The sequence below is a fragment of the Sphaeramia orbicularis genome, chromosome 6, assembly GCF_902148855.1.
Source record: "Sphaeramia orbicularis chromosome 6, fSphaOr1.1, whole genome shotgun sequence".
In the NCBI taxonomy this organism is placed as follows: Eukaryota; Metazoa; Chordata; class Actinopteri; order Kurtiformes; family Apogonidae; genus Sphaeramia; species Sphaeramia orbicularis.
Window position 1 is genome coordinate 34,157,722 of NC_043962.1, and position 15,527 is coordinate 34,173,248.

The 15,527-nt window shown below is 38.5% G+C and overlaps 1 protein-coding gene across 11 annotated transcripts in view; it reads right to left on the reverse strand.

The window, feature by feature from the left end:
* Positions 1-15,527, reverse strand: part of LOC115420501 (pleckstrin homology domain-containing family A member 5-like) — a 77,477-nt gene that overhangs the window by 34,623 nt on the left and 27,327 nt on the right. For all 11 annotated transcript variants that reach the window (XM_030135769.1, XM_030135768.1, XM_030135766.1 and 8 more), the window contains exon 4: positions 1,645-1,728. In XM_030135769.1, the coding sequence (XP_029991629.1) occupies positions 1,645-1,728 (84 nt within the window). The remainder of the gene's footprint in view (positions 1-1,644; positions 1,729-15,527) is intronic.

Here is a 15,527-nt window from a genome sequence, read left to right on the forward strand (position 1 = left end):
TTCAAGTAGAGCTTAATGCAACTTGAAACACTGAGTGGTACAGCTACTGGCTCCTTCCCAGTTTTGTCTGTTAAATATTGGTTTTTACTGCAGGCTGCCCCACCTTCTCAGTATTATACAATTCATGGATCCATAAATAAACTTTACAAATCACATAAGACCTTTCTATTCCTGACTGGGATGCAGCTGTCAGTGCTGTATCAGTGGAGAGGCCGCTCTTTGTCTCTTCAAATCTGTGTTTCCTTCACCTAAAACACAGTCACGTGTCAAAGGATATGCTTTATAATAAATGTTTAATAAGGATGAGCTGAGCAGAGGGCTAATCACTGTGCTGTTAACCTCTGACTGATACTGGCTGTATTTTGCAGATTACCTTCAATAGAGTAAAATACTAATTACTAAATCAGGCATCATCTTGTGCTGGCATCTTGTGCCTCTGAGTGCGAATAACAGCAGAGATGTGAGAGTAACGCAGAGAGGGGAGGAATGTGTCGAGAGAGTGCAGTGTGACAGTTCTTGCACAACAAGCCTCCTCACAGTCTTTCTGCTCAACAAATGCAACTCAGAAGAATGTGGTGAAAGAAAAAAACCTCACTATGTGATATTATTAAAACCAGGAATTACATTTCAGAGTCATATTACTGAAACAAGCTGAGGCTGATGCTTATCAGGATGGTTTATAGCACTGGTTACTGGACTTTTGCCAAAGTTTTACCAAATGTGACTGAAATTCTCTGAGCACAATATTTTAATTAGCCTTCACTGGTAAATAAACTAATTGACACCAGTTGTAATGACATGGATTTGATGCAACACCATGAAAGTTTTGGGAGTCAGCTATGACATAAGTTTCTGAGGGAAATGAGACACTGAACTGAAGTGGTACATGCGATTATAACGGTCCAGAATATTTAATAGATTGGGAATATTTAATTTAATATATGAGCATATCTGAGTGGAAACGCTACAACCTAATAACGGAAAACTTTTGTTAAAGCTAAAAATGCCAACAATAATCATTTGTGAGGGGGAGAGAAAGTGACTTAGTCCATCTGACACATTCACAGAGTTGTTCTCCTTGAAGTGAAACTTCACGATGACTGGACTCCAATCCAGTCATGTGGGTAGACATGTGATGACCGCTAAGCTAAACACACAGGAGATGATCATATGGACAGAACATTGTTGGGGGACATATCCTTACGCTTATGACAAATGAAAAGGCCATGCACTCATGAAAGTCTGAGAGAGAGACCAACTCTGAATCATCACATTCCCTTTGACTGATGTACACATGATACAATGGCTGTTTTACTTTCAGAGCTTTGCACTGAGATTGTTGATCCTTTCTTGGCATCATTCAAAGAGCAGCCTCATTCCCCACGTTTTAACTTTCTGAGACTCTAAAATGACATGGTATTGGTATGTTTATAAACCATCTTTCATGAGGATAGTAGTAGTGGGACAGTAGTTGAGAAAACACCAGAGATAAGAGCCTTTGAACTCCAAGTGTAGAAGTGCAAATAGCGGGTGGAATGGCGAAGACTTGTGCGATGATGTCTACACTCAGGACTTTCAGCAGCATACTACAGTGCTCAAAAATGCACCCCAGTGGCATTCTAAAAGTAAAAACAAGAGACTTACTGTTCGTTGATGACAAAGATGCAGTTGTCTTGTGAGGGTACGCCTGAGACAGGATGCTTACAGGTCACCTTCCGCTCATTGTGACTTTTGAGAATAAAGATAGAGGAAAAAGAAACAAACAGGATCAGCATTAGTACCAGTATTAGAAAGAAGCAGCACACTAGGATACTTACTTGAAAAGAATACTAATACTTATGGTTGGAAATCCTTGACAACTCCATGAAATATTTAAAGGACTTCAACCATCAAAGGGTGGGAGTTTTCTCCTTTTGTAAAATAGGGGAGAGGTTTATAAGTTTACATTGGCTGAGTGGAAATAAAATGAGACTGAATAGCTCAGTTAGTCTAATCATAGGCTATTGGTCAGAATGATAGCAGGACCAGCAATAATGGCACGTGAAATCCAGACAAAACAAACGATGCTACACAAAATATAACAAAATAGACATGCAGAATGGAAATGCTACAACCTCTTTCCTCAATAAATACAAGCATCACTGATTTAATTGTCGCTGTTCAGTCTCTGTGAAAATATTCAAATCATGAAAACATCTTGAACGAAAAAAACCCAAAAATGACTAAAATCTTGAGGATAAAGCAGGCTATTGTGCAATCCTACACGCACTATCAAATGGCAAGGCTAAAAAAGATGCCACCCATCCTGTTGTCCAATTACAGCAGCCCACAGCTACTTCCACTCGTACATAATTAGCACATCAGGAAACAGACCACACAGTCTTTAGAGAGGACGAGAAGGAGGTCCTTAGACGAACAGCAACAGTTTTCCAGCAGAGTAAGCCCGATCGCTGTTGTATATTATAAGATGATCTGCGGGTTAAAGACTCAGTAAACTTAAGCTTAAATATTCTTTACTGTCAATAGTTACATTACCCTTAGCCAATTTCAATCCATCAACTTCCTATATGATACACTAGAATTTAGAGATGGAAAATCTATATTTATTGAATTGCAGATCATGTGAATAGCAATGAGGGATCTTTAGTAGGAGTACAGAGAATGTGGTCAATAAATATTTTTACAGCGGTAAAGATTAAATAAGACAAACAATATAAGTCAGGGGGACAAGTTACAGTGTTAAAAACATCCTGAGGCAGCTACTACTGCCTTTATGTGCTGGACAGTCATTCTACTGTATATTTCAACTTACTCAGGCTGCACTATAAACAGAGGAGAGTCAAGCTACAGCCCAAAAATAACACAGTTTTTAAACATGGGGTACCCGCTTACCGAAAAGAGCAAATACCAAGTATGAAATGGGGGGTTTAGTTTCAGTTTAGCCTGGAGAGCAACAGTCACCACAGCCCTGGTCTATAATTACTGGAGGCACTGTTGGCAGCAGAGCATTTGGTGCGGTCTTGAGGCAGACCAACGGCACCATTTTTCTTTGGTATACATTAACACATGGCTATAGTGCTCCTGCATATAGGCCAGGTCCAAATTAATAAAAAAAAAAAAAGACAGGAAATATGTATTTATGTATACAGTTAATGAAAGAAAATGCAAGGAATCTTCTGGTGTTAATAGTCTTAAATGCAAACTGTGCAAACATCAACATATGCTACAAGTGTGGATAAAAAAACAAACATAAAGCAGAAGTCAGATTTTTAAACTGTCCTCACAGCTCCTAAAAAATGCAACTTTATAGAACATCATCTCAGTCTAACAAAGATTTTTATCTTATAATGCCAACCAAGGAAGGAATGATACAGTACACAACCTCGGCTGCAGCTCTCAACCAAACGAAATACGTAAAAATCATGGGAGGCACAATATATTTATTCAAATAATAGGCAGACCAGACCAAAGTACGTTTATAGTCAACTTATATATGGATTTGCATTCATTTTGCTCAGCTAAGTAGGAAAGCCAACATGATGCTGGTTTGATCCTGATAAGAATTTATACTGTAACTTTGTGTTGACCCTGGTTAGAAAATGATCCCAATTTACTACCAAATTCATTCAGGTCATTGTTTTACTGTGGTTATTACATTAACATGCCAAATATGAGACAGTGACAGTGCAAAACCAGGCTATACATATCTGTTTTTTGCCTCTGCTAATCATAATTACCCAATACATTATCTAGCATCATTATGCACCAACTACACCAAACAAATCTTGAAACAGCTTCATCATTCTTTTCATTATTCATCAGCTTTTTGTGTGAATATTTTGTTTTACATTAAATTGACCAAATAAGAGCTTTACAAAGTCATTAGAGATCATCTTCAACCCGAGGTCAGGGTCTTTAGGGTCACATCTATAAAACTAAAGAGCCCTCCTGATGTTTGGAAAGTTCTTGCAGATGTGCTGACTTCCACGTGTACAATGTCAGTGATTTAAAGAGGAGGACGTGTGACGGGCATCACATCAAAGTCTCCCCATGCCAACGGTATATGGATAGAAGCTATTAGAGAAGCTCCTAAACATTCCAAACATGATCCATGTGACACAGGAGGACAGACAGTTCTGTAGACTAAGTGGAAAACATGGTTGAAGTAAAATGGGTGTGGTTTTGTGTAGGCCAGAATAAGCAGAATAAGAAACAGCATTTTCCTGTTTAGTAGAAAAACATACTTTTGGTCTACATTGAAAAGTAGCACTCAACACTCAGTGGTTGTCTGCTTTTTGAACTACTGTTTTAGCTCTTGTGGTATCCTATTAAAACTACATGGCAGTGTTTTTCAGCATAGCATTGTGAGAGGTTTGACAAGACAGACAAAGAAACCTGAAGACATCTCCTGTCACAGCTATGGTTATTATTCAATATCAGATGGCTGATTGCAAACATGAAAGAGTCATATTGCAAACAAATTAAGAACAGAATATGTGGGTCGGTGGTTTTATAAAACATACGGTCTCACTGAAACCATCAATATATAGCAATGTAATCAAAGTTGATGACAGCAGCCACAACTACAGCAATATCAACTGATGCTACACAGACAACAGCAAAAAATTAAATTACCTTTACAGGACAAACGTTTTCTCTGCCAACTAATCTTAGCTTACAAGATCACTTAAAATGGTCACACATGCACTGAAGGATGTGGTCTGTGGTCACTACACTGAAGATCAAGTTGGCATCAAGTCATGAGGCTGTAGTGGAGCATATGGTAACATTTTTGCTCAGTAGAGGGCAAAAAACATTATATGATCTTCATTTAGGCCAAGGATTTCTTTTTGTTTTGCTGTAGAAGATGTTGGTTTATAGGGTGGGTATAGTTAAAGGGCACCCAGAGCCTCCAAGTCTTTTGACCTCAGATGTAGCGGTGGGGAAACAGGAGTGGCAGTAAAAGCTGACAACCCTGCCGTGAGGAGGGCTTGGCCAGTGTTCTCTACTCTCGACTGTGTTGCCCAAAATAATTAGCAGTGAGCTGCAGTAATAAAGAGCTTAAAGTGTGGGGGTCAACGCTCCACAGGCTTAGCTTTTATTGTCCAGGATGGGACTTTGATCCTTCACTCTCCTTCCACTAAAGTTTAACCAAAAACAACTGAAGGGTTCCAAAAAATAATCTTCAGGACGAGGGAAAAATGTCTCAAGAATCACTGAATGTGGACACCAGAGAACAGGGGTACTGCTACAAGGTGTTTTGTGTGATGATTTTACTTAAAAAACCAACCCAAAATTAGAATACCAATTCCCCTTTGATATGGTTCAGATGAAGTCAACATTCACCTCTGAAACAACATTTTAACAATGTGATAACTAAAGATTATTAAGCAATCAACAGCAAAGCTGTAAGTTAATTTCACAGCTATGCCTTACAATTACTCTCCCTATATACTATACTAAATGAAGAATACTTTAACTTATACTATACACTTAATTGAAACACTCGAAGGGTAAAAAACATAGAGAAAGTAGGTTTAATGTCACTGTGTCTTCATTTTCACCAACCAAAATAACAGATGGAACCAAAAACAAAAACACTTTTGTGGTCATATGTTTTGCAAAACTTTTCATTGTTGAGTAAATGTGAAAGCTGAAGATGATTTCCTCATATGAAAGAAAGCTTGGATGAAAATATGTTTCAAAACATACAGAGCTCAGTCACATGTGTAGGGAGAAGTTCTCAACTCTCTGTTTTGATTCATATTGATTCTTTGATATTGCATCCCTTTGGTCAACTGATAATGTCTAATATGTTACTTACATCAGAACAGTCTGTTGGCAACGTCTATAAATACATCAAGCCACAAAGGAAATGCATCTTAATTATTTTAAGTGTATGCCTTTCAAGGTACTTCTCTATGGACATACTTATATACAGAGATGAAGAGCTCAAAGCAACCCAGCCTGGATCACAGCTCTTCACAGCAAGTATAACAGTTTCAGCCCTGATTGAATTGCATACAGTATGTTTTCCCTGGTACTGCAAGTGAAATCACTGCATTCATAGCATTCTATATAAACCAGATTAAATAACACATTCCAGCTATTATAACCTTAGATCATAGTCATGTTACCTATCTGAACAGCCATATTTAACTCCCATATCACATAGATAGATCATGTTTGCATCTTCACATGTGGCTCTCTGAGGACATTTAAAACATGACTAGGATCAAGTGCATATCCATGCTGTCTCAAAGTTTAAGATGATTTATTAACAACATTAAATCACTTAGAAAATGTATATGCTACAAAAAAAAAAAAAAAAAAAAAAAAACACCTGCAAATTACCAAAGCCTCTCAGCGATGATTAATTCACTTGTCAGTGCTCATAAATCTAATCCTCTTACACTGAAAGGAACTTGGACATGTTAGAGAAGGCCACTAAGGGCTGGTTAAAACTTTCACATTGTCAGGTGAGCTCTTTTAGCCAGGACAAAAATAGTTGGACTGCATTGGAACTCCTCAGCACCACATGGACACTGACTGGAGGGATGAATAGCCGTCCTCACAAAAGCTGAGCTGAATAAGCAGAATAGGCAGTGTGTAAGAGGGCATGCGGGGGGCAGCAGGAAAAAAGACAAAAAAGACAAAACAGGGGGGATGCAGTCCCCAAGAGGCCACATAAAATGCAGTGCAGCAACATGCAAGCAATGTGCTGTCACAGATTGGCTATATCTACCCTGCTACTAATTTGGATGCTTACTGTAAGGTAATGTGGAAAACCAGCTCCACACTACACCCATTACTATAGCCAGTAGCCTCAGCAGCATGCCTGTTAAGCTTTGACTTTCACCTTAGACCTTGTTGCTTAACCACAGTAAACAGCTGCCCGTTCAGGCTACAAATCAGATTTTTCACAAACAATTCAATTAGCTGCCCTCTCAGAGCAGCTGTGACTGTGTGCAAAGTGTGTCAAGGTGACACAGCTGAACAGACAATTTTTAGGAGATTTCGAAGCCATGGAAACACGTCTATCAAAAAATAAAAAATAAAATAGTGATTCAAAGACATCTATTCACATTTAGGCATAAAATTAAGGAACTGAGGGAAACTGCAGCGCACCTTTTGACCATATACTAACACATCACAGCTAATTCTCATGAGACAGATGGGTTGGTTCGTTCAAGGTCTGCTTGTGAAAAAAAAAAAAAACTTCCCAGCATTACATTAGGCACAGTTATTCTTGCTTTTCACTTTCAGTGGCTTTAAAACTTCCCTTGTTAACTATTTAATATCCAGTTTTAGTCTTCAGTAAAGATAGCAAAGAATCATGAAGTTTCTCATCAGTTTAGCTTCAGTGGCAGACACAGTACATGGAAAAGAAAACCATTTTGAGAGAAACACAACAGTTCATGATGACTTCTTGGTAGTTCTTCTGTGTTCAACTGGACTGGTTTACTTAAATCCTACCAGTTTAAACCAGTCCAGTTGAACCGAGAAGAACTACCAAGAAGAATGATGACCTGGGCAAATGAGAACCTACACAGACAGTACATGATGACGGGAACTACTGTATATCCGTATTGCATAGCTATGTAGGTCCCCTGCAGGACAAAGAGCAGAACTGTGACCAGTCACCCAAAATAGCAATCTTCTAATCAAGGTCAACTCCTTAAAGAAATAGGTGAAAAGCTGTGATCACACAGAAGACTAAAGAAACACAGTTTTTCTCAAACAAACATCCTCTTCAGCTCTACTATATTTATGTGCCGTTATCATTAAAGACATTAAAGGTATGACAGTAAAATGAGAAGGGTTGGGTCCATTTCTTACCAGATGTTGGAATTCACTATCAAATTGCAACAGCATCATTTGATCTTCAGCAAAAATGAAAATGCTTCTTATGCCACAGGTGAACACAAAATTGTGAAAATACATTGCTGCTAACAAAATTAAAAATATAATGATCAACAGATAAGGTATGTTAAATAAAAACTAGAGGACTGCATTACTTTTGTCTGGGTATCTACATATTTCTTGCAGCTCCACCCTTGTGCTTCCCTGATGTGTTTTGGTCACTGCATGTTGAGACTGGACCTGCAGCTGACAACAGATCATCCCTGAATCTCGGTTATGGCTAATCTGCTCTGTAGTAATGTCAGTGTATTCCATTTGTATAGTTTATTTACTCATTTTTTGAATTTGTCCAACAGAAGATACAAAACCATCCTAACAGTGTACTCAATGAAAGGTAAAAATTCTGCATTTATGCACAACAAAATTAAAATCTCTTCCTTAACCATCATTTGAATGCATTTTTGCACTTGACTCAAGTCTAAAGATAACTGTAACTTACACAGTTAACAAAAATAATCACAAAACTGCAAACGGACTGCAGGAAACTATCTTATATATATGATTTTTAAATACTAAAATATGAAACATTTTTGCAAAACCATTTAATGGTCCCAAACTTGACTTTACCCAGTAGTCAATCAATCAGACCACCCAGACAGAGACTGACCACTAACCTCTATCCAAATACTTCAATCAAAACAATCCTTTTTAAAAACATTAACCATATACATACACAGACATAGAAATGGTTGAACACCTGCGTAGATTAAACTTGTGCGTGGTCTAAGGTTAAAACATAAATGTTTAAATAATGTGACTAACATCACATCTAGAAACACATCCTACAACTAAAGGACCACAAAAAACTGTCTGGACAACTTCCAGTGCCTTTCCAGGAATTCTGACCAAAAACACAGAAAACCAAAACAAGAGAGCACATGTTGCTTTGTAGTAGACGTGATTTAGATATGTTATTAGTGAGAGAAAATCACATGGGTCACTGCAGGAGACCAAAGTGCACAGTGCTGTAATTGTGGCTTAAATGAATGTGATTAACAGATAAAAGCTTTTGAAGATCATCCAGGACCTATGTTCAGATGAACACCGTCCAAATTAGGAAACATTACTTGATGCAAATTTGGGAGGGAGTTGGGGGTGTCACTTAAGCACTGCTTGTATTAAAATTCTGATAAAAACTTCGATGGGTATGGAAATGCTGTTTTGATGACCACATCCAGAATATTTAAACTGGCATGGCAATCTCCCTCTTCTGAGAAAGCAAAGATTAAATAAACAAAACAGATAAAGAGTCAGCAGTATTTTTCCTCCAGCTGTTTACTTTGACTCCCAGGGCTCAGGTTTACTGACCAAAAAATATGAGTTCCCAAAGATAAAAATATGACAGCCAATATCCTTTTGGAGTTGCATATCCAAAAAACACATACACCAAGCACAGAGAGTTTGTTTTTCCAATCATAAATAAATGAAACTAAACATAAATGAGCATCAAACTAAAACAGACCGCATAATTATAGGTGATATGGGTTTGAAATGCCAAGAGGAGCGCGTCCAGTGTGCAGAAATGACTAATAAGTGGCATTAATTTGCATCTATGCATGTATAACCGCAATACCTAAGGAATAACACGCCACTTGAAAGCCTTAAAGTGCCAACACAGGCTACATTCACATGTAAATAGCGTTTTTTTCTACCCTTAAGCATGGCCGTTATCATACAACACAACAATCACCGCGTCATGAAACAAACCCCGTCCACACGTGAAGAGAAATGCGTACTTACATCGGAAACCTCTTCACAAAATATCCACGCAGTTCAGTTTCAATCGCCGTGGAACCAAACGGGGCAGGATAGGGCCGTAGACTAACGAGTAACCGTTTTATCCAGAGGCAGAGGGGGTAAATTCGGCGACAGAATAGTTTGTTGTTACTTTGAGGCGGCGTGTGCTGTGATGTGCGCTCGCGGTCCGCTGCTGTGCTCGGGACAGAAGCTCTCGCGCTGACTGCTGTGCCGCGTGCGCTGGTACTAGAGATGGTGAAACCCGAGAGGAGGGGATGATGTCACGGCTCGCATGTGAAGACGACAAGGTGGCCACTGGCTTTTTTTATTATTATTATAACGGTATTCCCTCCCAGCACTAACACTAACCAAGCACACACACTGAAAGGCAAACAGCTGCACACGGGAGAAGCATTTTTCACCATTTGCACACAACGAATACATTTCCACAACTCCTTGACGCATGGAAGCATGAAAACTGCCAAGTATTAACCCTTAAAGACCTAGAACTCTATTTGTGGCAGTTTCCACCTGAGATTTTTTCAACAGTTAAGCTTTCCTAAGTGATTTCTCACCAATCATTAGCATATTATCATCTGCATTTTGGATTAATCAGTGAAAATTGGGTATTTTTTAGGTATTCGATAAAGGAAAACATAATAAATATACTCTAGGGTTCAGTAATCCAGCCATTTGGGGTACCGGGTCTAGTTTAGAAAGACTTCTCCAGCAGTTTTTGTTTTTAAACCGTATATTTATTTATCTGCTCCTGGTTTTCTTGATTTTAGTACACAAATAATCAAGTTCATAGACCAAGAAATTCCAAATGATTTTTTCTTAACCTTACATAAGTGATCTATCACCGTTTATTATAACATTATTCACTACATTTTGCATTATTCAGTGAAATCACGTATTTTCCCATATTTAATTTACTGATCATATAGATGTTCATAAAAGCTTGGAGTAAATTCAAAGGTTATTTTATCAAAACAGAGATAACTGGAGAAAAACTAACATTTCAGCAAAATATATCATTTCGCTGAACAGAAAAACAAGTGTCTATAACCACTGTCATTTGCTACACTGCATGAGTTTTATTGGTAAGACAGTGCTGTACAAGATGATAGTGTTTCCATGTTCACTACAGAGCTTCTGAATGTCCAAATGGGTCATATCTGATGCCAGTAAATAGCTGAGAAACTGTATTTTACCTGAATTATTTAAAGCCCAACAATGAGTTGCAAATGAGCTAAATGCTGTATACTCCGTGTGCAGAACATCAGAAGTTGTTTGTTGTGTTTCACTGCATTGTCTCTGATAAATAAATGAATGAATGAATAAATAAATAAATAAATAAATAAATAATAAATGTACTGATAGGATTTATTAAACCTTTTTAGATCAGTAGATGCTTTTGGTTGCTGGCAGCTGTTTAGGTCTTTGAGGGTTAATATAACAGTCTTGTTGGTTACATATAGTAAAAGCATATTCTCATATTTATATATATTTAGTTACTTCACTGTTATGTAGTCACGTTGGTATGTAAAGATACAGGGTGGGGAAGCAAAATTTACAATGAAGATTTAGTTGTTTTTTTCTCAGCAGGCACTACGTCAGTTGTTTTGAAACCAAACATATATTGATGTCATAATCATACCTAACACTATTATCCATACCTTTTCAGAAACTTTTGCCCATATGAGTAATCAGGAAAGCAAACGTCAAAGAGTGTGTGATTTGCTGAATGCACTCGTCACACCAAAGGAGATTTCAAAAATAGTTGGAGTGTCAACAAAGACTGTTTAGAATGTAAAGAAGAGAATGACTTTGAGCAAAACTATTACGAGAAAGTCTGGAAGATACTATTAAAGGAGAATGGGAGAAGTTGTCACCCGAATATTTGAGGAACACTTGCGCAAGTTTCAGGAAGCATGTGAAGGCAGTTATTGAGAAAGAAGGAGGACACATAGAATAAAAACATTTTCTATTATGTAAATTTTCTTGTGGCAAATAAATTCTCATGACTTTCAATAAACTAATTGGGCATACACTGTCTTTCAATCCCTGCCTTAAAATATTGTAAATTTTGCTTCCCCACCCTGTATGTACGCAAATTGCACAAAAATGAGAGAGAGTTGTGTCATCCCAGACATGTAACTGCTGCCTCAGCCATGAATGTGCGGCTGCACCTTTCTATGCCCATTCTTCAACAAGTCTGGACAAAGAGGGATGTTTCAAAAAAGCTCAAGACTCATCATGAAAGCATTTGTGATCATCCGGATAAACTTGCAGAGAATGTCTTGCAAAACATTCTGGCTACTTCAAGGAGCTGTGATGCAGTATCTTAGCTCTGATTTCCATTCTTGTCCGTCTCAGCATTTGAAGCTCTGATGTCTGGTTTAGGCTTGTTAGTTTCAGTATCGAGTGAAGGGGGACAGAGAACTGAATATCAAGTAGGTTCAGCAGGGAGCCCACAGCTATTGAAGACATGAAAGCCTGGACAATGACCTCAGCCCCCACCTAGAAGCCAAACAGCTTCTGTACTCGTCAACCTGCTGAGTGCAGTCAATGGTGCAGGAAGACACCAAGAGACAGTCAATACCCTCTTAGCGGCTGCTTTTCTCTCCCTCTGCAAGCCTCAAAATGATACTTTAACATTTCTACACTGTGTTCTCTTCTCTGCTGAATTTTACTGAAATTTAAACACAACAGTAAACACATTTTTATGGGTGGAAACACAGCCAATTACTAATGCTACAAATAATAGCATTGGTTATATGTGAACCACCTTGACCACACAACCACATTAATAATGCATAGTGTATCCATTATACAGAAGGGGGTTACAAAAAAATTCACTCCTTGAACTAGCCTCAGTCCTCCAGGGAGGTAGTCCCACAGTGGAGGCTGGTGCCACAGGATATAGCCACCACCTGGGGCGGTGGACAGTATACCCTGAAGGCGCAAAGAAGAGCATAATGAGTATCTAGAGGACATATGATATGATGTTTAGTGACCCAACCCAGGAAAGATGGATCCATGGCGAATAAGGGGCCTGTGCATCAACGCCCACAAAAAGGTGTCAGAGGGGAACGTCAAAGCAAGCTGTTCAGCCATCTGTGTATGTGCTGCATGCATCTTTTTCATCCAGGAAAACTGAGTGTTTGCTGTCAGTGTCCAAACCAAACAACAGTCTAGAGTGGTAACAAAAATTGATTCCACTGGTACACTCTTATATACCTTGATATAAAAAGCACTACAGGGTGGTAATTTACACACAAACAGTGCATCAGATCACACATTTTATCATCACAACACCCAGATTGTCTTTTTTTAATCAAAGTATCTCCTTAGAATACAAGGTTTCTACATGCTCACTCATTCTAACAACACCCACAAGATAATTAAAAAAGCAAATGTCACCTTCACAGCCAGCAAGCCTCCCTGGATTATCCTAAGCACACAACACATCTTCAGGCTGACTTAAATGAAAACACTCAAATCAGCCCTGCAGCCCTGCATTTATTTTGATTGCAACTGCACAAACTTTATAATAAGTACCTTTGAACAAACTGGGAAATATGCAGAGTTAATACTGGTCAAATCCAGAATAGTCCAAACATTAGGTCATGAGTGGGAGTAGAAGACCTGACTACTGTTGTAAGAATCTCTTAAAATGGGAGGTTTAACCACACCAAGGTCAAACTTTGTTTCATGTCAACCCAAAACCTAACTACAGTTCATTTTATGGCTACGCACCAGTAAGCTTTATGACAGAGTGAGGATAACACAGTGGGTTAGCTCTGATTTGTCGATGCTATCACAGCAGAGTGGTTTGGCACCAAAACTTCAGTCTGTTCATCAAAGCCAAAAGCCTTGTGCACTAATGAAGCACCATATTAAGGTAAGCACACACAGTTTATGGCAGCAGCACCTGTTCAACATAAGGCATCCAATAAAATAGTTGTGCAATATACTACCACAAACAAGCTTTTAATGTTATATCTTATGTATAACACAATTAGATATCACATTTTGAATAGATGCTGGCTTTTATGTTCCAAAGGATGAGTAGTTGAAGTGTGTGTAAATCTTCTCAGTCATCAGTTTTAACATTTTATTTATTTTATTTTATTATTGTTTGTGCATTTTACAGTAAAAGCTTTACTAACTTGAATTAGTGTTTGTCTGTTTGATCTGTTGTTAATTTAAGTACATTAGAAGACATATGAGGCCATACAATAGACTTTAGATGCAGCTAAAAGAAAAGAAAAAGTCCCCTAAGTATTGTACCAATTATCAATGAGCAGAGTGTTGCTTTTCAGCTACAGCTTGCTCTAGAGGCTTCATCCGGTTCTCAGCTGACAGATGCCAAGGAGAAGCTTTCAGACTCATTAACTGCCCACACAGTCAGTGAGAGATGGGAAGGGAGAAGGAATGGCTAAGTGTTCACATGTTTATCCACTCTCAAAGGATCCACTTCTACCTGCCCACTCGCTCTTGGCTCTCACTCTTTCCTCTTCCACCTTCACTCCCACACTCTCTCATTTGTCATCAAGGTACAGGTCATTATCTGCTGGAGTTCTGAACAGCTGTAGGCAGGTATAGTGGCCTGAAGATACCATACTGTCTAGCCTAAGGTAGATGGTGTAGACAGCACGAATCAGAGCGTTTGCCATCGCTCTGCAGGGGCCTCTGTTCCAACTGAGTGATAGCGAAAGAATACTGCATACATAAACAGTTCCATTAGCAGCTTGTCTTAAGGGAGCCGGTGAGAAGATGGGCTGAAGATGAGAGCTTAGGGAAGGGGGGCGTCTCCTGCTCTAGCAATTAGCTGTGGGTGTCAAATAGAGCTGAAAAGCAACTAAAGATTCCTGGGTGCATGAGTGGTCACATCCAGACCAGGGGCTGATCATGTGGAAAGGACAACAGGAGTGCCACTTTCACGTGAATATACACAATATTTGAAAGAAACACTGAGTAAACTGGGATACATTCATAAAGCAAACATCTGTATGACATTGTTATCCGATAGCTACTGTTTTCTTGGTCAGATTTAAACCTTTTTACAACCTTTTGAAAACATTATGAATGCAACCGATGGCCTTTTTCATATCCATACTGGGCGAGTCTCTGATTACAGAGTCCCACACTACTTCCCAAGGAAAGTTATTGATATTCAGCGTGTATATTCAACAAGTTACTTCATGCATATAACTATTTTTTGAATGAGGGGAGACATCACAGTAGACCACACACCACATTCCAACATATCAACAGCGTGTGCTCCAATGAATTGTGACAAGGTTGAATAGTTTGCATTAGACTCAAGTCAATTCTTATTTATAACACCCAATATCACAAATCATAAATCTGCCTCAGGGGGCTTTATGGTCTGTACAAGATACAAAACCCTGTGTGTTGTAGTGGTTATTGGCTCCATGATGATTTCTTCTAGTTATTACAATGTGATCAATTCCCTTCTTTTTTCATTTTATAGTGCAATCTGTGTGTTATGTACTACCTTTGCTACTACGAATACAGCCCTTACATGATTCTACTTTGAAGGTATTTCTCTCAAAAATTAAACTGAGAGCTGTAATTTCTTTTGAAATTGTTATCATGTTCCAGTTGTTTCAGTTGCGACACTGTCCTTCATCGTGTACAGAAAGTAAAGGTATTTTTCATACAAGAGCGGATAATCATCAGCACTTAAGAGTCTTACTCACAAATTTTCTCTGAACACCTTTTTGGGAGGTTATGATAAAAGGAAAATGTGTTTTTACCAGCCCACAGATGAGGAGGATAGTTAGTGAAAGATCAAAAGGAACATGGGCAATTTTGCCGAGCCAAAAATGGATCAA